Source organism: Fusarium flagelliforme (assembly GCF_020744385.1).
Source record: "Fusarium flagelliforme strain FIESC 12 MPI-CAGE-AA-0113 chromosome Unknown B0J16scaffold_4, whole genome shotgun sequence".
Taxonomy (NCBI): domain Eukaryota; kingdom Fungi; phylum Ascomycota; class Sordariomycetes; order Hypocreales; family Nectriaceae; genus Fusarium; species Fusarium flagelliforme.
In genome coordinates this window covers 1,734,930-1,760,226 of record NW_025763506.1, presented here as the reverse complement: position 1 = coordinate 1,760,226, position 25,297 = coordinate 1,734,930, and the positions used below count along the sequence as shown (strand labels likewise).

Below are 25,297 nucleotides of genomic sequence, written 5' to 3'. Positions count from 1 at the left end.
GCGTAAGGTGGTTTCCGAATATAGACCAAGGTTTTCTGAGGGAGAAAACTAGAAAAACAGTAAAGTAAAAAAAGGACGCGCACGCCTCTATGATAGAAATAGCCTGGGCAAACCAGCCTGACCAACCCCGTGTTAACGACTCTCACACCATCCGACGACTAAGATAGACTAGAGCATTCCCAACCTCGTTTTGGAGGAGGCTGTGCTCGCACATAATTTGGATCTCGTCATGAATCGGTTGTGTATAGAAGGTATCGAAGATGGAATCTTTGGTACAACGACCGTTTTCGATAACTGTTTTTGCGCCTCTGGTTCAAGATTGGAGTGTTTACATATGAGCACGGGCAACAAAGAACCAAGTCTTGAGGCTAGTCTACCTACTCCGTACCTAGATCAAAACGTCTGCGTCACGGGTCCCGCCTTGGCCGGGGGGTAATTGACTCCAGCTCCAGTGGCAGCAGCGAACCTAGGTACTGTAGGGGCCGGTTGCCGGGGAGTCCAGGGCGGAACTCCCGCTAAAAAGGGTAATTCCAGGTTATCGGTCCGCATCCGGTGTGGCTCCCCCAAGAAGCTGCCATGTCCCCTCATTCGTTCTTTCCAACTTTCCAATGCAACGGCCCCAAAGTTCACTGTCTCTTTGCTTGGATCCATCCATATTCAACCTCCATATTTTCCTCCCCTTCGTTTTCTGTTCCCTTCCCTTTCATCTCGTCTCATTTACTGTACGGATACTCGTCAATCAATAGTATTCCCAGTACTCGGTCTTTTTATTCCACTCGCTCATTGAGTTCCTTGCAGTTGCCCAGTATTGCTCCGCTTTCCAACTTTAACGCTGTCCTGTCGGTCGCTAAACCCATCCATCCTTCGCCGATTGATTCGATCCACTTGACCTTCCCTTGAGGCGGCGAGCCGCTGCTGGCATCATCCATATTCTTGGCATTGCATTGGTTGCTTGCAAGTCAGCATCCCCAGTATTGCTGCCACTGCACTGCTCTGCCAGTTCCTTTCGCTTGGATCCAAATTTCTTTCTTATCCACAATGCAGAATTACCACGGTGATCCCTACGAGCGGGAACCTCTCGACTCTCAAAACTATTACAATTCCTCGCCGCAGCGGCCTATTCCTCCACCCCATAGTTATACACCAGCTGCTGCCCACTACGACGCTCCTGCGAGATCAAACCATCCCAGCGCCCATCCCGATTCTTCCTATAGTCGCGTGCAAGGCGGCTACGACGACTACCATTCTCAAGGTCGCTCGGCTTCGCCTTACGGAGGATCACCCGGCTACGATAGTCCTCGACGCCCATCACCTCATCAAGGCGACCACGACTACCACGGTAATCAAGGCTACAACACCTACGGGGGTGGCGGAGGAGGACATTTGGGGTATGTTTATCTTAACTCTCATACTACGCCACGCGCATGCAATTTTGGATGCCGCGTCGGATAGAATGGCAGGAGTTGCACACAGCGTTGCTAACGGTAGTCTTCTAGTAGTGGCATAGGCGCAATGGAGCACTCTCGCTTGCCTCCACCTCCCTCACGGACACAGCAGAACCCGTATGGAGGCAACGGAGGCCACGGTTACGGCTACGATTCACCCCGTGGACCTCCAGGCTCGTCTTCAACATCCCACTTCAATGGAAGCGACCCCTATGTTGATAACCCTTACCATGGATACACCAACTCACGAAACGGTAGCGCCAATCTGGGTGTAGTGAATCCTAATGAGATCGCCGACGACGGAGATGATGGACTGGAATACGGAAAGAGTCAACGAAACTCGATGCTGAGTCTTTCCAATTCAGACCGTGCAAAGAGGGGTGCATCTGCTACTGCTGCAGCTGTTGGAGGTGGCGCGGCTGCAGGCGGCCTGATGAGCGGCAGAGGTCAGTGGTCCCTCGAGCATTTATTGCGCAATTGTTAACTTTGAACAGGGGGAGCTTATGAAATGAATGCGGCACGCGAAAAGCCCTATGGCTCGGCAGTTAATGATTCCGGGAGGAGTAAAAGGTGCAAATGGCTCATTATCATCCTAGTGTTTATTGTTATTTGCGGTGCCATTGTCGGCGGTGTCGTTGGAAGCATGGTCAACAATGGAAGGGACGAAAGCAAAGCTGGCGCAGCAAAGGGAGAGACGGCTAAGGACGACACGAGAAAGAACGGTGATCTCGGCAAGAACAGCGCCGAGATCAAAGAGCTTCTCAACAACCCCGATCTGCACAGAGTGTTCCCTGGCATGGACTACACACCGCTCAACTCACAGTACCCCGATTGCATGCACAACCCGCCCTCTCAGAACAACATCACTCGCGACGTTGCTATCTTGGGTCAGCTCACCAACAAGATCCGACTTTACGGTACAGACTGCAACCAAACCCAGATGCTCATCCACTCCATCCAGCGTTTGGAGCTTGACGACACCAAGATCTGGATGGGTGTCTGGCTGGACAAGAACGAGACAACCAACGAACGACAAATGAGCCAGATGTGGGATATTCTAGACGAGTATGGTGCGGATCCATTCGAGGGCATCATTATCGCCAACGAGATTCTGTTCCGAGAGGAGATGAATATTACCACATTGGCGGAGATTCTGGACGATACGCGCACCAAGCTTAAGAAGAAGGATTTGAAGTTGCCTGTTGCCACCTCCGATTTGGGCGATGACTGGACGTCCGAGCTAGCCTCTGACAGTGACTATATTATGGCCAACATTCACCCCTTCTTCGCTGGTGTCGAGGCAGATGAGGCCGCCGACTGGACCTCTAGTTTCTGGAAGAACAACAATGGCCAATTTTGGAAGTCGGACAAGCAAAAGAACATCATTTCAGAGACAGGTTGGCCAACTGGTGGTGGAACGCACTGCGGTGGTACTTCGACATCTTGTACCAAGGGCTCAGTCGCTGGCGTTGACGAACTGAACACCTTCATGGAGGATTGGGTCTGTCAGGCTCTTAAGAATGGTACCAACTACTTTTGGTTTGAGGCTTTTGATGAGCCATGGAAGGAGAGGTACAATGAGAAGGGCAAGGAGTGGGAGGACAAGTGGGGTCTGTTGACTATTGATCGCGAGCTCAAAAAGGGAGTCAAGATTCCTGACTGCGATGGCAAGACACTTAAGGACTTCAGCGCCTTCTCGTAAACGACGACGGACACAATTCTACGATATTTCTCAGCCACGATACGTCGATGCTGGAGTTGATGTCAGCTTACGGGCACGAGGGCATGCATTGGATATAGCCAACAGCAACCTCGACGCTCAGTATTTAATGCCTTTTCTTTTTCTTTCTTTTCCCCATGGAACCGGAGTTTGGGAGTACCAGAAAACAGGCGGAAACCTTGCGATACCTGTTCTATGTTTCATGTTTCGAGTACACCTGGGATGATGATTACCTTGTAGAGACGGACCGGAAGGAAGGTTTCTTATAACGACTCGCGCTTGCGAATGTATATAGTTGATGCATGAGGCAACAAATATGAAGCACATTTGACGAATCGGATTACTGGCTGTTTGTTAGGACGAGGCTAGGACATTCGGTTCCGGTGAAGGCGCTTTTGTGTATAGACCGTGTCGTTATCGCCATTCATTACAAGCTATATAGTAAAGCTAGAAGCTCACGTGCTTTTGTCCCATGTTTGTGCAATCCATTTGTCCCGATTCAAATCGTCCCATTCACCGATTTAGCAAAACTCCGAGTCTCATTCCAACTGCCCAGGATAACAACGTCGCTTAGGCTTCATCCACGTATACGCCTCCTTCCTGGTGGTCATCTCCATCTCCGACCACAATCTTGCTCTCGGGCGTCATAGGTCGTGCCAGGGGAAAGGCAAAGGCCCCTCCCTCAAGGCATTCCACTGGGGAGTGCAGAGGTTGAGAAAGTAGCAAAGGCTGAGCAGGTTGAGCCGGCTGAGCTGGCGTTGCAGCTTCACGCCTTTCCAGCCTGGCGATTCGTCCGTGGTGGTCGCGCAGGGCGTCGACCAGTTCGTCAATGAAGTTGGCCTGACTGTCCAATTGGGCCTTCATATCACGGATGACATGGTCGAGTCCAGGGGGGCCAATCGAGACATGAGGCTGATGGTGATGCTGCGGAACAGGCATGTGGGGGGCGGCATTCATACCCTGATGCCCGGCGAAGAAAGGAGCCCCGTTGGGGTTCGCGACGAATGACGGGCCTTGAGGCATATCAAGTCCTGCGCGTAGGCGAGCGTTGGTTTCGCGTTGAAGGTGAAGATCGACCATGGCAGCGATGCTTGTTCCGCACATGGCTTTGCCCTGGCTACGCCTATACGGAGTCAACAGGGCCCAAAGACGATCGATAAATGAACATACCTCTTTTCGACACGGGCGCCACAAACGTTGTGCAAAATGATCCGCTTGGTCTCTTTGCTGGCGTAGATGTAGTCCCCCTTTCGAGTGGCACGGTCGCAGACTTGCCAGAGGGCTTGATACTCTGCCTCCTTGGCCTTGGAGTCGAAAGCCTTGGACTCTGGTGACGAAGACATGGTAGATGGTTGGTTGGTTGGTTTCTTGATTGTTGTTTTGTTGGATTGATTGGTTGAGATGATGTTGTGAAGAGGATCAGGAAAGGTTAGACGAATGAAAGAAGACGAATTTATGGTCTGCTCTGAAGGTGACTATGAATCACTGTCGGAAGGTGCGGTGGACCGGTTCATCGGACTTGACAAAATTTCAGATGAGGTTAGAATTAGAGCAAAGAGTCTGGAGGACCACCTATGCTCATGGAACCAAGGTTGCGGATTGTTGAAGCTACATCGGAAATCTTTGTTGGCAGATCAGTCTGATCAATCTTCAGATGATGTTGGCGAAGTCTGAGAAGAGATTAGGATAGTGTCTCAGCTGTTTCTGAAAAGATCTAAAACGACCAGTCAAATGGGTAACGAATGAAAAGGAAAGAACATGAGTATGTTGAAAGGAAAAGACACCTACAGAGAACTCAATTAATGTAACAAATTAACGGCAGATAATCACAAAAGTGAATTGACACTCATTAATAATTCATTATTCAGAGATAGTAGTCGACTCGAGTTTCTTAGACAGCTCGTCCTCGTCCTTCTCCTTGGTTTCGGCCCTGTGACTCTCCTCCTTCACCTTCACCTTCACCTTACTCTTTCCTTCATCCGTGATCTCCTCTCCCTCCTTAGCCTCATCCGTAGTCTTCCAGTAAATAGTCGTCATCGAAAACACCGTGTCGTGCTTCTCCTCTGGGAACTCGCAACGCTCGTACGTCTTTTGGATCTCCTGAATCTCGTCAAGACCATCCGAGGTCATCATACTAGACGTTCAGCATTAGTCACATCATTGATCAGCAGGGAGGAGCCAGTTACCTCTCCCAGGCATCCCATCCGGTTCCAATGAAGAGAGCAGGGAGATGGTTTGCAAATGCTTCTTTGTAAATGCCCTTATACAGATGAACACCGAAGAAGAAAGTGGTTGGGGTGACAAGGTCGTTTCCTGCTGGTGCTTCAACGACAGCATGTCCCAGGTTGCCGAGGAAGGTCTTATCGGAGGCACTGAACATGGGATCTTGGATATAAGTTTCGATCTTTTTGCCTGTGACTTTCTCTAGATAATCCTGTTAGTTTTGGTTCTTTGAGAACGGAGTTAACATACCCAGTTCTTCGACAATGATGTCAAAAGCAGCGAGTTGCACGAATGAGGGCCTGGGGTCAACCACACCCTTTGGATCAAACGTGCCAACGCCGAAATTCACTGCACGATTAACGCTTTTGAGTTCGGAGGCTTTACTTGAGATGATGTCGCGCACTTTTGTGCAGGATGGCTCAGACTCCCAGCGCCCGCGATGGCGCCTGTACGATGCTTCAAGCTCGGCTGGAGAATACAAGTTTTCGGTATTTGGTGCCACAGGGCTGGCATTAATGTGTGAGTGAGAGGAAGATGAGTTTTGGTTGAATTTTGTGGACTTGGACTTGTTCTTGCGAGATTTGCGAGATACTTGTGTCCATTCTTGAGAGTCTTTGGGAGAGGACATTTTGGTAGTAGGAAGGATGCTAGTGAGGAAAGAGATGGGAACTTGGGATTGAATATGACTATGAGCGGAGTGAATGCAACAAAATGGTTATGATGAAGGAATGGTTCTCATGAGAAGTTGGCTTTTATAGTGAGAGACTCAGTGAGGTTGTCGTGAGGATTGAGATTTTGGGACTCCACCGCTTCGGTGTAGCTCGGTGAGGCCAAGGTGAGGAGGGGCGTTTTCAGTGGCGCTTTCATTCATGGATAGCCAATTTTGACAACAATAAATTTCCCGACTGGCTTGAGTTTGACTATGGCTTTATAGATAGTTAGGATGTTACTGATTGCTTTTACCCTTTGGATTTTATCGTCTTGTGTTAATTTGGTGTTTTACAGTACAGCATCACGATTGAGTACAAGACACAATGGAAGCAATACACATGATGATTTATCCCGGTGGCCAAACTACAGTACAGTACAACTTATTGGTACAACCATCAGCTTACGGTTGTGTCTGTGTCTGTGTCTGTGTCTGTGCTTCTGCTTCAAGGTGTAGGTATGTAGGCTATACAGTACTGTACAACTTGACGCCTAGATAATACTGGATGGGACGAGACTGGGGTTACCACATCAGAAGTCAGCAGATGAACAATTGCTGACATACAGCATTCACCACGAATATCGGCAAAACTGATCCGATTTCCAAATTAAATCAGTTCATGAATATGGAAGAAAGAGTCTTTTTATTCATTAATGGTTTCGATCTTGATCCCCTGTCAAGCGGGGAGAGAGGTTGGACTTGGACTTGGACCTGGACTTGGGATTTGGGACCCGAGCGCCACGATTAACCTCCCGCAGATCATTGGCCCTGCGCCCCGCCCCTTCCTAGTGCCAGCGCTTAGAACAACCCAACCACAAGCCAGAAACAAGTCAACTTACAGCTTGTCACTCCTTCCTTAACTTCCTACTGGCTACGCTCTACGGGTCCTGCAGCAGGGGTCACACCCTCCAGGAAGCATCTTCAACGCCTTCTTACTGGCAGACTTCTAAATCACACTGCTTTTTCACTGCCTTTCCCTACTCTCAAGCACAAGATAATCACATCAAATCAAGTGCTTGCAGCCGCCTGGATCCCGGTCGAAAAAATGGCCACCCGTTCCCCGGCTCCTTAAGACCATGTCCACGCCCCCATCAGTGTCCTGCGGCCAGTTCATGAGCCTTTTCCATCTTCAATCTTTCTTCCGTTTTTTTCTCCGATAAGGAGCTGACTTGTTGGTATTACTGCTTGCTTGTTGGTTCGTGGCATGTTCATCGCTTCAAGAGGCTGAGCCTTATCACTTAGACACGAAACATAGCGACGACATTTGTTTGCTCTAGCACAAACACCAGACGCTTACCGATATATACTCACACCATACACAAATCGCAAACATGCGGACGTCGGCTCTTCTCACCATAGTCCTCGCGACAATCGTCTCTGCCCACAGTGTAATCACCTACCCAGGCTGGCGCGGCAACAACCTCATCACCAACGAGACCTTTCCATATGGCATGCAATGGATCTATCCATGTACGTCCATCTCTTCACCCTACAAACATTGGGCAATCAACTAACTAGCACAAAGGCGGCGGTCACAATGTCACGACAAACCGCACATACTGGCCCACGACAGGCGGTGCCATCGCTTTCCAGCCCGGCTGGTTCCGCGGCCACGAGACAGCATTTGCCTACATCAACATGGGTTTCGGAGATGACGGTCCAGACGGCGGTCCTGCGAACATGACTCTTCCCATGGTTCCCATGTTCCAGATCCTCGGTCCCACCAACAATCCTTTCCCAGGAACCATTTGTCTCCCTCAGGTGCCTCTGCCAAAGAACACGACAGTAAAGGCCGGTGACAAGGCGACAATCCAAGTTGTCGAACTCGCTGTGCACGGTGCAGCTCTCTACTCTGTATGTCACATGCTATTAATTTACTCCGGTATTCATGATCTAACAAAAGCAGTGCGTCGACATTATCTTCGCAGAACCAGGCGACAAGAAGCTCAAGGAAGTGAACGAGACCAACTGCTTCAACTCGACCGATATCGGCTTCGCGGAGATCTACACCATCACGACCAAGGAATCCGGATCTGATGAGTTAGTGAGCGAGTCCGGTGCCACCCTGGCATTCCGTCAGCTAGGCTGGCTGCCTTTGGTGGCAGCTGGACTCTGGGCTTTTCTGCTAGCGTGATGAGATGAAGAAAACGTATATCTGAAAGCATAATGAACGGCGTTTATGGAGGGAACTGGGATATCCCTGAATTTTGGTGTTTCTTTAATTACTTCTGGTAGCCCCAATTCGGGCCGAAGTCTTGTTATGGTGTTGGGGGAGCTTCTATATTGCTTCATTCATTTGAGACACTACACCAAAGATCCATTTTATGAGTATCAACTTCAATACCAATGTTTCCACAGCAGTGTGACGATCAAAGCAAACCTGCAACTCATCTAATAGTATGTATTTGATCGACCTGAATGAATAGCAGGAAACGAGCTAGACCAACCAAGCTCAGAAATCTCGCTATGGTAAAGCCGGTATCCATTTGCAGTTCTATGTAGTTATCTTCTAATGCCGTGCTTCTGTCGTTCTAAGCCACGCGGAACCCGGCTTGGCGCTGCAACACCTGCATTGCCGCCGTCACCATCACATTTATGGAGCTACCTTGATGCATTCGGCCGCGACAGACTTGACACGCTCCTCAGAGCTACGTCCTGCAGCAGTTTCGATCCACCCCTTGATACCGAGATTGGCAGCCTCAGCCTTTGACGCGGAAAGCAGTGTGCCGAGCGCCACGAGACCACGGTACAGAACTTCTGAGTCTGTTTGACCATCGCGGGAAAGGATTGTACCAAGAAGGATAGCTAGACGACGGCGTTGGTCGGGGGTAAGAAGACGCTCGCGGTGTACGAGAACCGATAGGTTGATTGCTGCCGTGGTGGCCGCGATAAGGACGTTACGGTTCAAGGGTCCAATAGGGTCTGAGGATACACCAACGATGCGCTCCAGAAATGAGATGGCCTCATCCGATTGAGCACTAACAATCGAGCGGCCATTGGCCGTAGAGAAAATGTTTGCAAGGGTACGGAGACCCATCATGGCGGCGTTCTCGTTGGGAGCTTCGCCCTGGGGTAGGGATGATGCGAAAGCAAGATCAAGAAGAGAGCCGACGTTTGGATCAGAGAACTGCGCAACAAGAGGGTACTTCGCAACGCAACGGAGAAGATCTAGAGCAGCTAGACGATCCGAATAAGGCCACTGGGTGAGGATACGGACGAGGAGAGGCGTAGCAAATTGAGGAACAGGCTTATTGGACTCGAGAGCAGTGCGCAGCTCGGATAGCGTCGATTCGTCAGAGGGGTTAAGAGCAGCATCCTTACGGCCTGATGAAACCATATTCTTGTTGATGGTAAGAATCTTGTTGAACATAGCTACGAACGTCAGTAAATGTGCAGATGCAAATGAACAGACAGCTTACCTTCATATTTAGCAGCTGTGATGCTAAGATAGTCTTTCTGGGGGAGCAACTTGGGCTGGGTGTTCTCGCCAGGACGATACCGCGACTCAGTACCAAGAGGATCAGGACCACCAGGTTCTGAAGTCTGACCCAGAGTAGCACCCTTGGTATTTTCTGTGATAAAGTTGGCCACATTATCGAGATAGGAGAGCGGTAGCTCATTATCGCCTAGGAACTTTGTGGCTCGCTCGTAGGGATTCTCAGAGAGGTTGTAAGGAAGCTTGAGCGGAGGCTTGCCGTCCTCGATATCAACATCGAACACGTAGTCATACATCTTGCCGTTGTATTCGACTTTCTTGCCGGTGCTGGCGACAGCATCAACGACCGTTCCGACGTTGACCCATTGCTGCTGGCTCATTGACCATGTGTGAGCAGTGACAGCACCATTATCCTCCTTGATCATTTGAACTTGTCCTTCCTTGGTACCGGCCTTGGATGTCAGAAAATCCGGGCCTGGGAGTTTTTCCTTGTTGATGCCTCCAACTTGTTGCTGAGGAATCGATGACGATTTCACAGATTCCTCGAACTCCTTAAGCGTCGCTTGATCAGCAGTGCGTTCAGAACTTCTCGTGAAGACGCGAGCAATGCTATCGCTGGCACCTGTGACGATGTCTCCAGTCTCGGGGTTCGCCGCTACTGTCCATACAGAGATAGCGGGGTGAGTAATAGTCTGTACGCAGTCGTTGCCCTTCCAGACCCTGACAGTGCGGTCCTCTCCAGAACTGACAAGTTCACCTGTGGGGAGACTTGTGATGCTATAAACAAAGCTTTCGTGCCCATGGAGTTCGGCAACCTGCTGCCCGTTCAGCTTCCAGAGACGTATGGTACCATCGTTGCTGGCGCTCGCAATATCAGCGCCGCTAGGATGGCTTTGAGGAACCCGACAAAGAGCGCGAACGACATCGGGTGTGCAAATAGTTGACTTTGGTGCCACTTCTCCCGCAGTAGACTGTCGCAAATCGAAGACACGGATATTCTTATCAGCGCAACCAGTCACTACTGTATGGTCATCAAGAGCTACAACGCTCCAGACTGACATGCCTTCGTGACCGCTGAGAGACAGCTCTGTCTCCCACTTCTGGGGACTCCAAACTCGCGCTTGGCCGTCCCATCCGCCAGACACCAAATACTTGCCGCTAGGGACAACATCGATGGTGCAGACATTGTGGGAGTGGCCGATTAGAAGACGTTCGGCGTTATCGGCGCTGGTTGCGTTAGGTGACTTGACCTCAATGATTGTATCTTTTCCACCAGAGACAACATAGCCATTAGGGTGTTCGCTAGACGGAGGGAAGAAGGAGAGGGAGTTGACGTATTCGGAGCCGCGACTCAAGAGGGTTGCTTCGAAATTCGGAGGTGATTCCTGCGTGCGACGCCATACACGGACGCTGCAGTCGCGGGAGGCGGTTAAAACGGTATCGGGAGAGGGGAAGCTTGCGGCTCGAACCTAGAAAGCCTATCAGTTAGGAGTACCGTTTGGTGTGATGCGGAAAACACCTACATCAGCTTCATGGCCGGTCAGTTGTGCTGACAGCTTAAAGTCGGCCATTTTGTTTAGGGTGATGGACAAGATGGTTTGTATGTAACACTGCTGAATGCAGTGGAGGGGAGCTGAATGATGCAAAAGCGATAAAGAAGAGAAGAAAGACAACGGCCTGCTATCTGTTCAAGGCAAAAGTCATGAGCACCAAAAGAGAATTACGATAGCGAGATTTTCTGTATCATAAAAAGTCATCAAAAGAGCAGCTTGACAAATTGTAGAGTCGTTGACAGATCATAAGTGGTCAGTAATGGAAGCCGATCGATTGCCCCTTCTTGTCCGTCCAGCTTAAGCCACACTGCGTCACCAGGCACCAGCCACCTCCACTGAGCCGGACATGGACAACCAGGACTTGGAACAAAAAACAAGTAGATCAAATGACAACTCAAATTTTAACAAGAGAGATGGAAGTGATAGGTATGGAGCATTGATTAACAATGTCTAGGTACGAACAGCAGCTATCCTTTGTTACCAAATACTACCACTACCACCAATCTCAGCTGTACAAGGTAACCTGCAGCACCCCGCTTCGTGGCGGTGCAAGTCCCGAAAGGAAGGTCCACCGCCTTCATTCCATCAACCCCGCTGTACGAAGTGGGCAAGCGTGACCCTGTCTTTTGAATGCGCGCTGCTGTTTCCCCATCTTCGCAAAGATTTGGCAATTTATCACCGCCCACCCTCCTTTTAACTCCTCCTCTTCTCTTGCACGGGGGTTCGATTTGGGGAAACACTTACGTTCCTCTACTCTGCGACTCTCCCCGACACTACCACGACTTGTCCCGTCTCCTTACTGTTTCCCAATTCTTCATCCCTTTTGTCCAAGTCTTGTCCTGGTCATCGCTTGAGAGAGACGCTCCACACTTCTGCGACGACACGCGATAATCATTGCCACGAGTCACGATACGAATCGCTCTTAACGACGCCTACGACCGTTACGACTTTATCTCTTCTTTAGAACTTTGACCCTCAGCTCTCAGTGGGCATTCTCTTTTTGTCTATCTGATATCACTTCGCAATTCGACCTGCCGCAATTAGCTCGAGTCCACAAACACCATCAACCATCGGTTCTCACAGCTGTCGCAATGGCTTCTGAACCCCGGCAGTATCATCCTTTGACCTGTCATGGTCACTCCCGACCCGTTCCCCATATCGCCTTCTCGGCTATCGACAAGGAGCCTGACAAAGACAAGAACGATGTCTATTACATGATCTCGGCCTGCAAAGGTGCGGTATTAGGCTTCCTTTGGTGAAGCATATGTTGACGTTTATCAGATGGCAACCCGATGCTTCGCAATGGTACCAACGGCGACTGGTAAGACAGCCGTGATATTGGTTTGGGGGCCTTCTGACATGTCTAGGATTGGCACTTTCATCGGCCACAAAGGTGCCGTTTGGCAGGCGAGGCTCAGCCCCGATTCTCTCAATGCTGCGACTGCATCGGCTGACTTCACAGCGTAAGTTAGCTCAAATGGCAAATTATCGCTTGACTTACACCTTTGTAGCAAGATTTGGGACACTTACACCGGCGAGCTGCTTTACACTCTCCAGCACGAACACATTGTACGTGCTATTGCGTATCCTCCCGACAACTCCGATCTCATCGCGACCGGTGGCATGGAGAAGAAACTGCGTATCTTTGACCTCTCAGAGCTCGCGGCGGCTCCTGGATCTCCTGCTACCATCAACGCATCGACTGGATTTGAGATTGGCGAGGGCGTTCACACCGGTTCCATCAAGTTCATCTGCTGGACCCAGGACCCCAACATTGTCGTGACAGCCTCTGACAAGACAATTCGCTGGTTGGACCTACCCAGCCGAGCCTGCATCCGACACGAGGTTCTCGATGGAGACATCAAGTCTTGTGAAATGGTGTCATTGGCTCCCCAGTATGCTTCGCCTAGTGATATTGGTGGCGGAAAGCCAGTGCTCGCTGTTGCGGCTGGAAAGACTGCGTATTTCTGGGGCGGCGTCCAGGCGATGGACGAGCTTAAACGTGTTACTCTGCCCTATACGATTGCCAGTGTATCGCTCGACCTCAAGGGTCGCAAGCTGGTTGTTGGCGAGGAACCTGGTACATGGGCCAAGGTGGTTCGATATGACGATGGCACGGAGATTGACACACACAAGGGACACCACGGTCCTATCTGGTCGATCGCATTTTCTCCTGATGGCAAGCTCTACGCAACGGGATCTGAGGATGGTACTATCAAGCTGTGGAAGAACTGTGAGGGCTATTACGGTCTTTGGCGCGGAGGCGGAGAAAGAGCTGCAGAATAGGAGCGTGGGTCTATTTCGGCTACGTCAACAGCTGACCTAGAAACGAACGGACAACGATCTAAGACCGTTTCCACTGAGGGGGGCGAAAGTCCAATATCTGTTGGCCAAGAGAACATTGGCCCTGCTGGTAATAAGGTCAAATCAAGAGAAAACAAATGTTCGACCGTGCCAGTTGGAGCCAGAGCTAACGCTTGGACGAAGCCTCTCTGTTAGGCCATTCGCGTACAGGGAGGAGGAGAAGGCACAGGATTTATGTTAGACACATGTTTAGGGGTGGAGGGCCTCAGCGGCCGCTGAACGGGGCGAGATTCTCAATATCTATCTACAGACGCCATTAATACCAGTGTACTATTAGCATATCTAGATACACAATCCGACCCCATCCAGTATCAACAGACGTTGATCTCAAATGTCCCTCGCACTACCTAAGGCATGATACCCAGACCTTTAAAATGTCTATATACGACGAGTAATCCTTTACAACGCTACTAAAATAAATCCGAAGACTACAGACTACGGGAATCTCACCGACCACTACGAGTCCATACTACCAGGGGCGCAAGTTCCATGACCCAGAACAACTTCTCGAGTCTACTGGGAAGCATACTTACCTGGATTCAGTGTCGGAGTCACCTAACAGATGGCGTTGAAGTCGAATGCACGTATGCTCAAAGGGCTCAGTGAGAATGAGATTGGCGCGATCCTCGGAGGACAAGTTCATCAACTCGAGTTGGCTGATGATCTCTTCATCGCCGTGAGGATAAGTCTCGTCCTCATCAGGGTAGACAATCACCCCGTCATCCCAAGTGTCGTCGTGAGTGACGTAGACACCGTACTCAATTCGAGGCTTGTTGACGACCACCCAACCCTTCTCGAAACGGGAGTCGAAGTAGAGACGATGCTTTTTCTTGGCCATACCGTGAACAGGACGACGACCGCGGTTGTTGGCTGGAATGGTGACGGAAGTGTTAGCCTCGAACGAGAAGGTGGGATGGCGAGAGCTAGCGGATGAAGAGGGAGCATCTCCGGGAGACTTCAAAATACCTTTGGGAGTGGCCGTGAAGTCAAAGATCAATGCTGGGCTAGGTGGAGTGAGATTGAAGGTCAAGGGGGGGTGCTGAGAGGTCTCAGATGAAGAGGCAACACCCTGAGAAGACTCTGGGTTGCTGTTGGCGGTCGGGGGAGCGACCTCTTTACCCTTACCCTTAGGGTCAGAGACAGGAGTCATGGTTTCCTTACCTTCAGACATTTTGTTGGTGGTGGTTGATGAGTAGGTAGAGATCGTGAGAAGATATGGAGTGCAGATACAGGGCGAGTAAAAGTACCTGCAGGGACCAAGTTGATGAGAGAGGAAAGACTCCAAGTTTTCATGGGAGGCCCGATGTTTCTATAGATATCCTGTGGAGTGAAGTGCCGGGTTTCTATTCAATTGCTCGGGCTGTTCCTCATGTGTTCGATGAGTGAAGCGTTATATTCACCTTGACATTGAAGATGTTTCCAGATAGGGAATGGTACTTGCACGGTTTTTACGAGTGTACCCGGGTAGTTTCGAGTTGCAAGACATTGAACTCAGTTGATGAATGCTTTTTTATGTTCGTGCATGTTTGCAGGATAAAGAGGAGAGATCATCAGTATTGTGTGAGGATTGGGTAGATGTTCTACGCATCCTCTGTTGTACAAGAGAGTTGTCCTGGCATGAGCCTGTTGCCGACTGGGCGCATTCGGCAACAAAGCGATAGTGAAAGCCAGTGACACAAACAACAATCAACAATAATTTGACGAAATAAACAATTAAAGATAGCGAGAGCCATGAACTTGGAGTTGTTTGCCAGTCTCGGTGATTGACTGGCTTCTGTTCTAGCCGTAGGGTAAGTTGCTAGGAAGGATATGATCTTGGAACTTGGTGATAATAGCAGCGACGATTATTCTAGGTCAATTATATGACCTGAACAAGTTTGTAAGACTCTAGATAGTGAATGAGCAGGCACCAGACCCAAAGGTATGCTGGTATGACCACTCACTACGCTCCAATACTCACCCAAATTTCGACTCATGATGGGGCTCCTGTCAGACAGCTCGATCACGGGGAAATGCTCTTACGAATTAAACTTGAATAAAAGACCGAAATCTGATTTCACTCGCAAATTCTTTGAGCCATGTTTTGAACGCATTGATGAGCTTGGTAGGTGTTCCGCTGTTCCAGATGGGAAGAGTAACATCTGAAAGTCGTATTGCTACGATTGAGCTCCACGAGAGCTCCGAGCATAGTTTAAAAAGTAAATATTGGTCAAGAGTTAGTTGTCTCGAGACTTTTAGTTGTCTGAACTCATATGTCGAGAACAAAGCCTCCCACATTCATCATCCAGCGCTGACTCAACTCATGTCGCTCACTAATGCAGGGAATGTGCGATGGACTTTAACGGTTGTGCGACTAGTCAGGCGCTATGACAACGTTGATAGCATGTTTGCCATGTGGAATGAGATGCAGATCTTTATCCACAGTCTTGACAGGGCTGGCAAACTTGCCTGCCGCGCCTGTCTAGGTAGCCTGTAGCCATGAACGTCCACCAAGATACCAAGCCGTCAACAGTGGACCAGACCCTATACCGAGCTGTCTTAATACTCTCAAAGGAACGATATCCCAGTCAATAAACTCAATCGGATCCGACGATGCACCGGAAGCCCCGAAGCCCGGATCTACTGTGGTTTGTTGGCATGTTGCCGGCCGAGGCATCTCAAGACCAAATCGTACAGTACAGGACCAACACAGTTCTTAGCATCATGTCTAGACCAGGCTACAGCAGGGGGCTTCTGCTTATTCAATCTTGGCTTCTGCTGTGTCACTTGTCCAAGTGGAGTTTGTTGCTGGATGGAGAACGAATTGTTTTCCCACGTTAGCTTCAAGGTGCAGATTGGCGAGCTGAGGGACTGTCATGATAGAATTGGGAAAGTCGACACGCTGATCAATTGGCGAGGCGAGGGTGCCGTGTACCGAAAGCAGACAAGGCCTCTGCCAGTGACAGTGAGATCCTGCAGACTTGGTTGCTTGGCAGGACGAGGTCTATTGTCTACAGAAGCAGAAGTTGTTGGTGTGGCAATGTACAAGCATACACTTTGTAATTCAGCATATCTTGGGGTGAAAAGCAGGGTAGAGAGATGACCAACAAGGACATGATCAGAGGGGGGTTGGCGAGAAAAGTCCCGCGGTTATTTGCATACCTAAGCAATGGTTGGTTCGTCTGTTGGACGTTGACTGTAACTGTAGTGTACGATGTAGAATTTTATGAGATATCATCTTTTCTCGACTGAGGTGTCACATTGTACAGTACTGTGAGGAGGGGGAGAGAAGGCAAACGGGCCTCAAGAAGACCAAGCCCAACATCAGAGACAAAGAAGACAATAGCGTACGGAAATTCATTCCGGTGCCGTTCGTTGGTTGGGGAAGGAGAAGGAAGGGTAAGGTACCTACCTAGAATACGAATTTCCACTTCCCTCTCTGTTGCGAGTCGAGTTACAGCACATGCGCCACCACGGGAAGATACATTTTTTTATTAGCCAAGCCGGAGACGTCTACAGAAATGACTTGTTCGTCGATTGACTCGTCTCTAGACAGTCCCTTTGTGGAGATGCTCCATACTTCCACTCGTCCGGCCGAGCTGCAGGGTCCAAGCTTGTATGGATGGCAATCTGGCATTTCAGTACTGAGTGAGTTGAGAATAGCTTCAATGACGAGACAGATCTTTTCTGCTAAAAGCCTGGGGTGACATCATGTTGCGCTTGAGAGGTCAAGGGTCTACTTGGTACACTAAGGATGTAAATCACCGGAGAGAGAAAGAACGAAGATGATCGTTCTGATGAGTTGAGATGAGAAGAGAAGAGAAGAGAATGCAATGCAATGCATTGCACGGACATTGATAGATTTCCATCTTGAAACGTCGCAATAGAAGCCAAATGCATCAGTGAATCAAGTACCGACAGGAAAAAGAAAAGTTTGGCTGAACTGCCTGCTGCAAATTACCGAACACATTCACCAAAAAGCAATTCCATTGTCACTTTTACAATGCAGTGAGTAAACAAAAAGAGAGACATCCATCCATCTTCTCTCACACACTCAGTATGGAAATGGTTAGCCGAGGCGGCCCGCTGCAGGGACGTTACGCCGCGCCGCATGTTACCTAAAGAGGTACATCCATATGTACAGTACATACGGACTCTTCTTGCTGCTCTTTTTCAGCTTTCAAGGTTTCGTGTTACGGTACACTGCAGAATTGATCCCAGGTGCTGCTGCAAGTTTCACTCAACGTTTTCTCTCCAAACGGCGTGGCTTGGATTTACGGTGCAAAGACTCCGAGATCATCTACGTAGTAGTATAAGGAATCAGAGAGGGAAGGAAGGATGATATGAGATGCAAGATGCAGGTGTCCGCGTCAGACAAAAGACATGCCTCGGTTTGTGTGTCGAGGTGAGATTTAAGGTGAATGTGAACGTGAATGTGAATGAATGTGGGGATAATATTCCGCATCTGCATAATGCGCTCTACTGCGGAAGCGGATCCGATACAAGGTTGAAGACAGAGATGATCTTTGCTGTACTCTTACTAGAACAGGGCTGATCTAGGTAGTTAGCAGGGGATGATCAACACTGGCTGATAAAATGACAGACAAAACAATTCAACGTTATAAAACTCATCGAGATCGAGTTCATAACTATTCTCGTGTACATACTGTACATAACAGATTGAGACTCTTAAACACCATGGCGATATGATGTGTCTCAACGTCACAGGTTCCAGAAGCAGAGTCTAAAGTAGTCTGCGGCACATTATCTTAGTGACATTAAACTAACTAAACCTAAACACACGCCGCAATAATGCCACTAGAAGCCGCAAAGAAGCCGCAGCTGTCAACAAACAGCAACTGACCTAAGTACGTACTGGTTGAGGTCCAGGTCAACGGGGTTGCTCTGCCGTACACTACCTATTCGTATTCCCGGTGAGCTACGGCGATAGTTACCGTGCAGTATAGATGGTCCCTCTAAACGCGCGATAATCAGGTCCGCGTCTATCGACAATGGCGACTCCCGGCTCCGAAAGCACCGTAAACCACAAGGAAACGGGGCCTCGTGATACCCGTAAAACATCCCATCGGCCCTGTACAACGGACGACGGTTCAACGAGTATTTCCCGCGATTTGAGCCATGTACTTTTAGACCAAGGTTTTGGTGTGGAGATACAAGTGAACTAACACTAGTTATTACCGTGCCCTCCGTTCCGGCCCCCTCCGCTCACGCGTTTCTGGTGGGCAGAGGCAGAGTCAGAAACAGAGTCTGGTCTCTTGGAATGGGCTGTTGAGAAATCAGGCCACTTTCTTCAACCCTAGTAATAGTTTCACGGCCAAATCTTGCTTGGTCCGCTTGTCACAGATACTGATGACCGTTTGATGGTATTTCTGATCCTCACAATCAATCGTTATTCCAATGCTTGTTCCCGATGTTTTTGACACTAGACTAGGATTGGAATGACTTTCCGACGGGATTTTGCATGTCACTGCCCTAGTGAAGGCATCGCGACGTAATCTCTGCGCGGAAGCTATGAGATCGAGATGATACATACCATGAGGCTTTAAACTCTTTGGTAGAGCAAATTGTATTTTTGGATCATGGGTTAGACCAGACACGTGGAATATTCCGATCGCAGTGAGCAAGCGCTGTATCTCGGGAAAATGGAGCTTGAGCTTGAGCTTGCTTTGAGAACAGACATTGACAAGGGTTTATGTTGGTTGTGTTGTATGCACGGCATTGGGAAGAGTGGACACTCGACACTTAACACTCGACACCGGACTTACTGGCGATGCTGGGCATCTTATTATTTCGAGATTCCAATGCGTTGTGAACCTCTAGAAACCCGTTCTGACCGCTGTGAGAAACCCCTGAAGACATCCGAGTCTGGACCATCTCGGTAGTGGTAATCCCACGATGATCCCACGTTTGTCATGATCTACACGTTTTCTTGTCTCTCGTCAACCAAAAATTAAAACAGTAGGACCCAATCCACAATTACTTTTGTCGAATTCCCTGTTTGGGCATCTCGTTAGACGCCACTGTACTCCATCTTCGGCCCTCGCCAAACGTTTTGGAACGCTCCTGACCTTCTAGGCGGCCTTCGGGAACAAGACAAAGACCAACTAGACCAGTTCTGCCGTGAGGAGATGCAGATGCAGATGCAGATGCAACTGTTGGTTGCAGTCTCTCCCTTTTGCCACAGCGCGGAACGATGCCGGGTAATAAGCTGGAGATGCGTCTGTAACACGGGGGATGTTAATACTACAGGGCAGGTCTGGATCGATAGGCGAGGAGCGGTCGCTTCGGTGAAAGCGGATGCGAATAACAATTAGTTGTTCAATTAGAAGCTCGAGTCAATTTGAGGCTGATCCTATTAGTGACTAAATACCAGGAGCTGCTGTAGTGGAGGGAGGATGGATGTTGCGGATACGAGATAAGTGTTAGGTATTCCTTTGATGGGGAAACTTGACGTCGCAAACGCTGAACCGAGATGTTGCATCCGTAGGCAAAAGAGTTGATACCTGTACATTCGCTTACAATATTAAGTGATAGTTCAATTGATGCTCTGCATTTACAGACGAGGTTGAATTTAATATTGACACAAGATCAAAGATGAACGACAAAGACAAAAAGAGACAGAATTGCCTACATTACGAGTCATGATTGGCGGCCCGACGCTCTGACAGCTAATTTAGCCCTTAAGGCTGTGTGAGTGTAGGTACCTGTACCTACCCTCGCTTACCTACCTACCTATTGTGCTAGGTGTTCTGGACCTTCTGGAAATCCCGAGGTGCAGCGGGAGATAATATTTTGACAGCGCTTACAGCGTAAAGAAGAAAGAGCCGGTACCTACTAGTTGATGACGTTGACTACGAGTTCAAGATGTGTCGCCTTTCTTTTTCTTCGGGTAGATACAGTAGGTAGCTGCATGCAAACAAATAAATGCCTGCTTTAGTTAATGATTGGCATATTCTTTCGCAGCTCTCTGTTTTCGTGCATTACAGCCGCCAATACAGTACAGCACAGCACAGTCAAGCGAACCTAGACAGGGATACAGGGCAGGTAACTGAAACCCACAGATAAATCCATTCATTCACCTTTGACATCCATTCTCGACCGTCCGTTTTTCCCTTGCGTTTCGCTAATTTTCAAACGGCCAAGGACCAGGCCACGCAGCGTCGATCACGGGAAACGGGAGCCATTGCTTTTTCAGCCCGTTTCAATAACGACCCCCCGTTGCTTGCTTGTGTTTGTGTTTGTGCCTGCTTCTGTCAGTAGCCGCTGTGATACAGGGCTTTGCTTGACTCGAGCAAATTAAAGAGAGAAGAGAAGAGGTGTGTTGCTGGGATTGAGGGAGTAAACTGAAAGAGTGATGGCGATGTAAATCTTGCAAGGGACAGAGTGTAGATTACCTGGGTAATTTATCCGGTAGAGTTCTCTCAATGCTGTTTGTGAAATGATGCTTGTCTACGATGATAGAGAGAACGACCGATGGGAGTTGAAGTTGCCCATTACTTGGACGACAATTCCATGGCATTCATCTAATCCATGGCATGGATGGCATGGAATGGAATGGAGAGCCAAGTATCTGTACTCGTACAGGTACCCTGTCGATGGTCGGGTACGTACCTCTTGGACCGGCCGCCCCCGCCAGGCTTATGGTGCGGTCGTATGACGCGGAACAGACTTGTCGGGCGCTGTCGCTCTAAGCTTTCCGTGACAGACAGACAATCCTTGACTACCAGATTTTCCCAGCTGTACAGTTACAGCTACAGCCAACAGGGAAAAATTAAGTCCAATTGCCTTTTGACTGGAAGAAGCTATATATCGCTTGCCCCGTCTCGCCATCCCAAAAAAAGTGTCTGACCATCCCCATCCCATACATTCAACAACACCACGAAAACACTTCTCTCACCACTACCGTCTGATATCGATACCTCAATTCTTTGACGGCTCAACAACAAGACAAACATTACTTTACTTTACTCAACTATACTCTACTCAACTCGGCTTAAATACACATGCACACACCCTTGCTGTATATCCACACACCCTCTTGATTCTTCAACCATCAATACATACCATCACATCAATCAGCCAACACAAATCTAAACCACCTCATCCTTCATCAAATCGATACAATGGCCGATATATCATTCGACTACTTTGATCATCCTCAGAACAGACAGGTACGTTGTCGACTCTCCATCTCGGTCCTTTCCCTCCCTCTGTCTCCACGATTACACTCTACACCACACCCCCTGGTCTCGTCAAGTCTGGGGCATTGGCATTGGCATTGCAGTTTATATGGCACATGTCTTCCCCTCCTGCCCCCCTCACCTCACCTCACCTTCACCTCATCTCAGCCCATTCTTCCTTTTTCAGCAGCCCACAATCTACAACCTTAACTTGACCTGCAACTATCAATATCATCTTTATATCACATCTACCCTCTCACCACTAGTTTCAACTTGTAGCACACCACAAAGCACCTCATTCATATTCTCTCATCCATCCATCTCTTCGAGACCTTTTATTCTAACAACCTACTATAGCCTCTCGGCTTCTACGACCCTGCAGACTTCAGCGGTGATTCAGCTCACTCTCCCGACTCACCACTCTCTCCCGTCTTCACCAACCCATATCAGCTCCCCGTCTCCAACGACTGGGTAGGCTGGGACGACAAGGCTACGCTATCACCTGATCTTGACGCTCTCCCCAAGCAGGAGCCCTTTGAAGGCATCAACCTCTCTGCCATCCCCTCAAGAAACAGCATGGAGCTCAGCCCCGCTATCAACCCACACGACCTCTCGGGTACCATCCCTGATGCTGTACCTTTTGGCCGAGTCGGTCTCAATGACATCGACACTCAACCTCTGTTCCAAACTCCCATTCCTTCCATCTCTTCTCAACCTTCTCATCTCCAGTCCAACATGATGCAATCCACCAACCCCTCTCAGATGTCTTCCTCTCTCGGAAGCATCACCTCCAAGGATGCCAATGGTCGATATCCTTCACGCAAGCGCAAGTCCTCGGGCTCTGGAAGCTCCTCTTCTCGATCATCTACCTCTCCTCCTCCCGCGACCCGCCGCCACTGCTCTCCTCCCAAGAAGACCGCACACAACATGATCGAGAAGCGCTACCGTACCAACCTCAACGACAAGATCGCCGCTCTCCGTGACTCCGTGCCAGCTCTGCGCGTCATGGTCCACCGCCTGGAACAACCTTGTGTTGAAGGCATGGAAGAAGACGGCGACGAGGACCTCGGTGGTCTCGCCCCAGCCCACAAGCTTAACAAGGCCACCATCCTCAGTAAGGCAACCGAGTACATCGCGCACCTTGAGAAGAAGAACAAGAGCCTCGTTCAAGAGAACGGCCAGCTCCGAAATCGGATGGAAGGCTTCCAGATGATGGTCATGTCTCGAGATCAGGGACCCCCAGCAGGCGTCTGGGCATAGACTGCATTTCTTGGCTTGTTCTAGACATGGTTCTTAGAATATTTTGTTATTCTTTTCTCTGTGGTATTATCTTTCTTTTGGATCGACAAACTGGAAACGTAACGCAACGCTTCGAGCTTGTGTGACTGACGAATCATGATATCCCTGGCGTTTACTTCCTTCACAAACTCGGCGTTCAAGAGGATATGGGAAAGGCATTCTGTTGACATTTCATGGCGTCATCGAAGCGAGCTCGACTATGTAATGAGCTGTTTGAACAAAAAAACATGGGAACGTTCCTGGCGGAATAGTATAAACAATCTCCAATACACATTTAATGTCTGGCACTATCTATCTTCATCCCTTCAACGTTCCATCATTGTGATTCTAACCTGTACACTCAAGACGCAAAACCACCAAAGATCCACCCCGCGGATATATTGGAACAACTTGAGCCTCAAAACTCGCTTGTAGATCACCGTGGGTCTCCAGGTCAGATGCAGGGTCCATGGCCCGTCCCATCTGTTCTAGAAAGGAAGAAACAACAGCAGGGGTGACTGCATATCAGGCCATGGTAGTCAGACTGTGACTCGGTACGTGGGACAGGTGATGTGATAGAGATCAGACCACTATGGGTCGTGGCTCAGACGGTGTATGTTCCCACGCGTGGCTGATGAGCATAGCGAGCGTGTGTTAAACAGGTGATCGTGGGATGAATAGGAGAAGAGGTGTAATTGTTGGGTGGTAAGTTGTTGGGTACGGATGGATACCTGGCGGTTACATTGGGATGACAACAGAGCAGTCAAATTACGTCCGACTAGGCGTGACGATTCGTCCAGGCTCAAGATGACAATTCGTTTGTAGTTTTCTCTACGTGCGTGTACCAAATTGACAACATCGTACCTGAGTCAATAGTATAAAATAGGAGAAGATTGACTCTGTCTAGCCAAACAGCTTCAAAACATGTATAATTTAGCTTTAATGATGTGTAAAACAAGCTATTAAGCCATAGCTCTTAAGGCTACCTCAAACTCTTCAGCAATAGTCTCTTCCCATCGCGAATCATCTTTCAACGGCTCCCACCCCAACTCCCGACTCTTGTCTCCTCGTGTCTGAGAACTAAAAAGTCTGATCAGCACAAGATTTCTGGTGAGCTGTAGAAGGATACTTACTGGGAACAAATGGCTGGCTCTGTCAAATCCTCATCACCCCCAAACCACGCCAGACTCGCCTCAGTGAGTGAAACACTCTTCGGCTCAGCGGCGAGTTTACCTCGCTGGTAACCAACTCTTGCAATGCCATTTGCTATATCCAGCCATCTCTGCTTCCCGTGATTGGCAAAGTAAAAGCCCTCTCTTCCGGAAGGAATCTTCTCCCCGTCGAGAATCTTGTTCACGATAAGGGTGTACAGATTGGCGATATCTTCGATGTGTGTATGATCCCATACTCCTAGACCATCGCCGGCGTATATCGCTTGACCTCTCGTAAGCGCAGCCCGGATCATGACAGGAATTTGGATAGATGATTTGTTGAAAAGCCCTGTTCCACGGCCGTAGATCAAGGGTGAACAGATGATGTACGTCTCCACGCCGATATCAGCACCTGTTTCGAAAACAGCCACATCGCTAGTTCGCTGGTCGTACTGCTCCTTCTCCTCTCGAAACTTCTCATAAGCGTAAATATCATCTTTATCAGAATACTCCCTCGGTTCCTCGAGATATTTCCCTGAGATAGGCCTGTTTCCAAAGTTGGAAGTGCCAGAGTTGTGGATGTAGTGCACTGGCTTGCCGGTCTTTGCCATGTGTTGAGCTAGCCCTGTGAGGAGGGCTTTCGCTGAGGGGATATGATAGCCATTTGCGGCATGAATAACGATATCATGGGTTGACGCTGCTTCGGTGAGAAGATCAGTGTCGTCGAGACTGTTGAAGAGAATGGGGGTGACTCCAAGATCGGAAAGAATATCGGCTTGGTCTTGACGACGGACAAGAACTGAGATGTGGATGTTTTTGAAACAAGGTTGAGAGGATGTCAAGATAGTGTTCAAGACGGTCCCACCTCTGATACAATCAGTTACTAGCTGCATCCTCAGTTGAAATACAACTTACATGTAACCGGTAGCACCAGTAAGAAGAATTCTGGGTGTCTCCATCGTGAATAGGGAGTTCAATGTCAAGTAACCAAATAGCAAGATTCAAAGTAGCGAAGCCTGTATGTGGTGTCTATTCTTCCAACATCTTTCACAACAGACGCAGTTATCCCTTTTATAATTTAAAGTAGTGTCTCACATCCTAAAACATGTACCTCAAAGGAGTTGTTGATGTTTCCAAAAGGAGTAATCAATGTTGTACTGGAGTTAATTTCGGGGTTAAGAGGTCGGACTTAAAGCAGAGCCTTACGGTATTAAAGTGTGGCTGGCTGATCAGCAATA

The 25,297-nt window shown here is 49.1% G+C and overlaps 9 protein-coding genes across 9 annotated transcripts; 4 read left to right on the top strand and 5 right to left on the bottom strand.

Annotated features, from left to right (window-relative positions):
- Positions 1-567: 567 nt before the first annotated feature.
- B0J16DRAFT_341075 (glycoside hydrolase superfamily) lies at positions 568-3,634 on the top strand. Its single transcript, XM_046127789.1, has 3 exons — positions 568-1,388; positions 1,497-1,891; positions 1,940-3,634. Exons 1-3 carry the CDS (start codon positions 1,039-1,041, stop codon positions 3,145-3,147), a joined length of 1,953 nt encoding a protein of 650 aa, XP_045982857.1. The 5' UTR covers positions 568-1,038; the 3' UTR covers positions 3,148-3,634.
- Positions 3,635-3,735: 101 nt separating this feature from the next.
- On the bottom strand, positions 3,736-4,987 carry B0J16DRAFT_372051 (uncharacterized protein; the record flags this gene model as incomplete). The annotated part of the gene is made up of 2 exons (XM_046130454.1): positions 4,336-4,987; positions 3,736-4,288 (listed from the first exon to the last, which is right to left on the bottom strand). Exons 1-2 carry the CDS (start codon positions 4,506-4,508, stop codon positions 3,736-3,738), a joined length of 726 nt encoding a protein of 241 aa, XP_045982856.1. The 5' UTR covers positions 4,509-4,987.
- Positions 4,988-5,010: 23 nt separating this feature from the next.
- Positions 5,011-6,230, bottom strand: B0J16DRAFT_341071 (uncharacterized protein). The gene is made up of 3 exons (XM_046127788.1): positions 5,638-6,230; positions 5,352-5,589; positions 5,011-5,299 (listed from the first exon to the last, which is right to left on the bottom strand). Exons 1-3 carry the CDS (start codon positions 6,014-6,016, stop codon positions 5,026-5,028), a joined length of 891 nt encoding a protein of 296 aa, XP_045982855.1. The 5' UTR covers positions 6,017-6,230; the 3' UTR covers positions 5,011-5,025.
- Positions 6,231-7,033: 803 nt separating this feature from the next.
- B0J16DRAFT_125578 (uncharacterized protein) lies at positions 7,034-8,420 on the top strand. The gene is made up of 3 exons (XM_046121688.1): positions 7,034-7,567; positions 7,623-7,951; positions 8,004-8,420. The coding sequence occupies exons 1-3, from the start codon at positions 7,429-7,431 to the stop codon at positions 8,229-8,231; spliced, it is 696 nt and encodes a 231-aa protein (XP_045982854.1). The 5' UTR covers positions 7,034-7,428; the 3' UTR covers positions 8,232-8,420.
- A 55-nt stretch (positions 8,421-8,475) lies between these two features.
- Positions 8,476-11,326, bottom strand: B0J16DRAFT_304548 (WD40-repeat-containing domain protein). The gene is made up of 3 exons (XM_046124729.1): positions 11,057-11,326; positions 9,517-11,002; positions 8,476-9,469 (listed from the first exon to the last, which is right to left on the bottom strand). Exons 1-3 carry the CDS (start codon positions 11,102-11,104, stop codon positions 8,691-8,693), a joined length of 2,313 nt encoding a protein of 770 aa, XP_045982853.1. The 5' UTR covers positions 11,105-11,326; the 3' UTR covers positions 8,476-8,690.
- Positions 11,327-12,077: 751 nt separating this feature from the next.
- B0J16DRAFT_125347 (WD40-repeat-containing domain protein) lies at positions 12,078-13,676 on the top strand. The gene is made up of 4 exons (XM_046121686.1): positions 12,078-12,319; positions 12,368-12,407; positions 12,454-12,549; positions 12,598-13,676. Exons 1-4 carry the CDS (start codon positions 12,178-12,180, stop codon positions 13,370-13,372), a joined length of 1,053 nt encoding a protein of 350 aa, XP_045982852.1. The 5' UTR covers positions 12,078-12,177; the 3' UTR covers positions 13,373-13,676.
- On the bottom strand, positions 13,676-14,742 carry B0J16DRAFT_125543 (uncharacterized protein). The gene has a single exon (XM_046121687.1). The coding sequence runs from the start codon at positions 14,619-14,621 to the stop codon at positions 13,980-13,982; it is 642 nt and encodes a 213-aa protein (XP_045982851.1). The 5' UTR covers positions 14,622-14,742; the 3' UTR covers positions 13,676-13,979.
- Positions 14,743-21,204: 6,462 nt separating this feature from the next.
- B0J16DRAFT_341055 (uncharacterized protein) lies at positions 21,205-23,218 on the top strand. Its single transcript, XM_046127787.1, has 2 exons — positions 21,205-21,621; positions 21,988-23,218. Exons 1-2 carry the CDS (start codon positions 21,574-21,576, stop codon positions 22,888-22,890), a joined length of 951 nt encoding a protein of 316 aa, XP_045982850.1. The 5' UTR covers positions 21,205-21,573; the 3' UTR covers positions 22,891-23,218.
- A 652-nt stretch (positions 23,219-23,870) lies between these two features.
- B0J16DRAFT_414588 (uncharacterized protein) lies at positions 23,871-25,171 on the bottom strand (the record flags this gene model as incomplete). Its single annotated transcript, XM_046133465.1, has 3 exons — positions 24,975-25,171; positions 24,042-24,926; positions 23,871-23,988 (listed from the first exon to the last, which is right to left on the bottom strand). The coding sequence occupies exons 1-3, from the start codon at positions 25,016-25,018 to the stop codon at positions 23,871-23,873; spliced, it is 1,047 nt and encodes a 348-aa protein (XP_045982849.1). The 5' UTR covers positions 25,019-25,171.
- Positions 25,172-25,297: the final 126 nt, after the last annotated feature.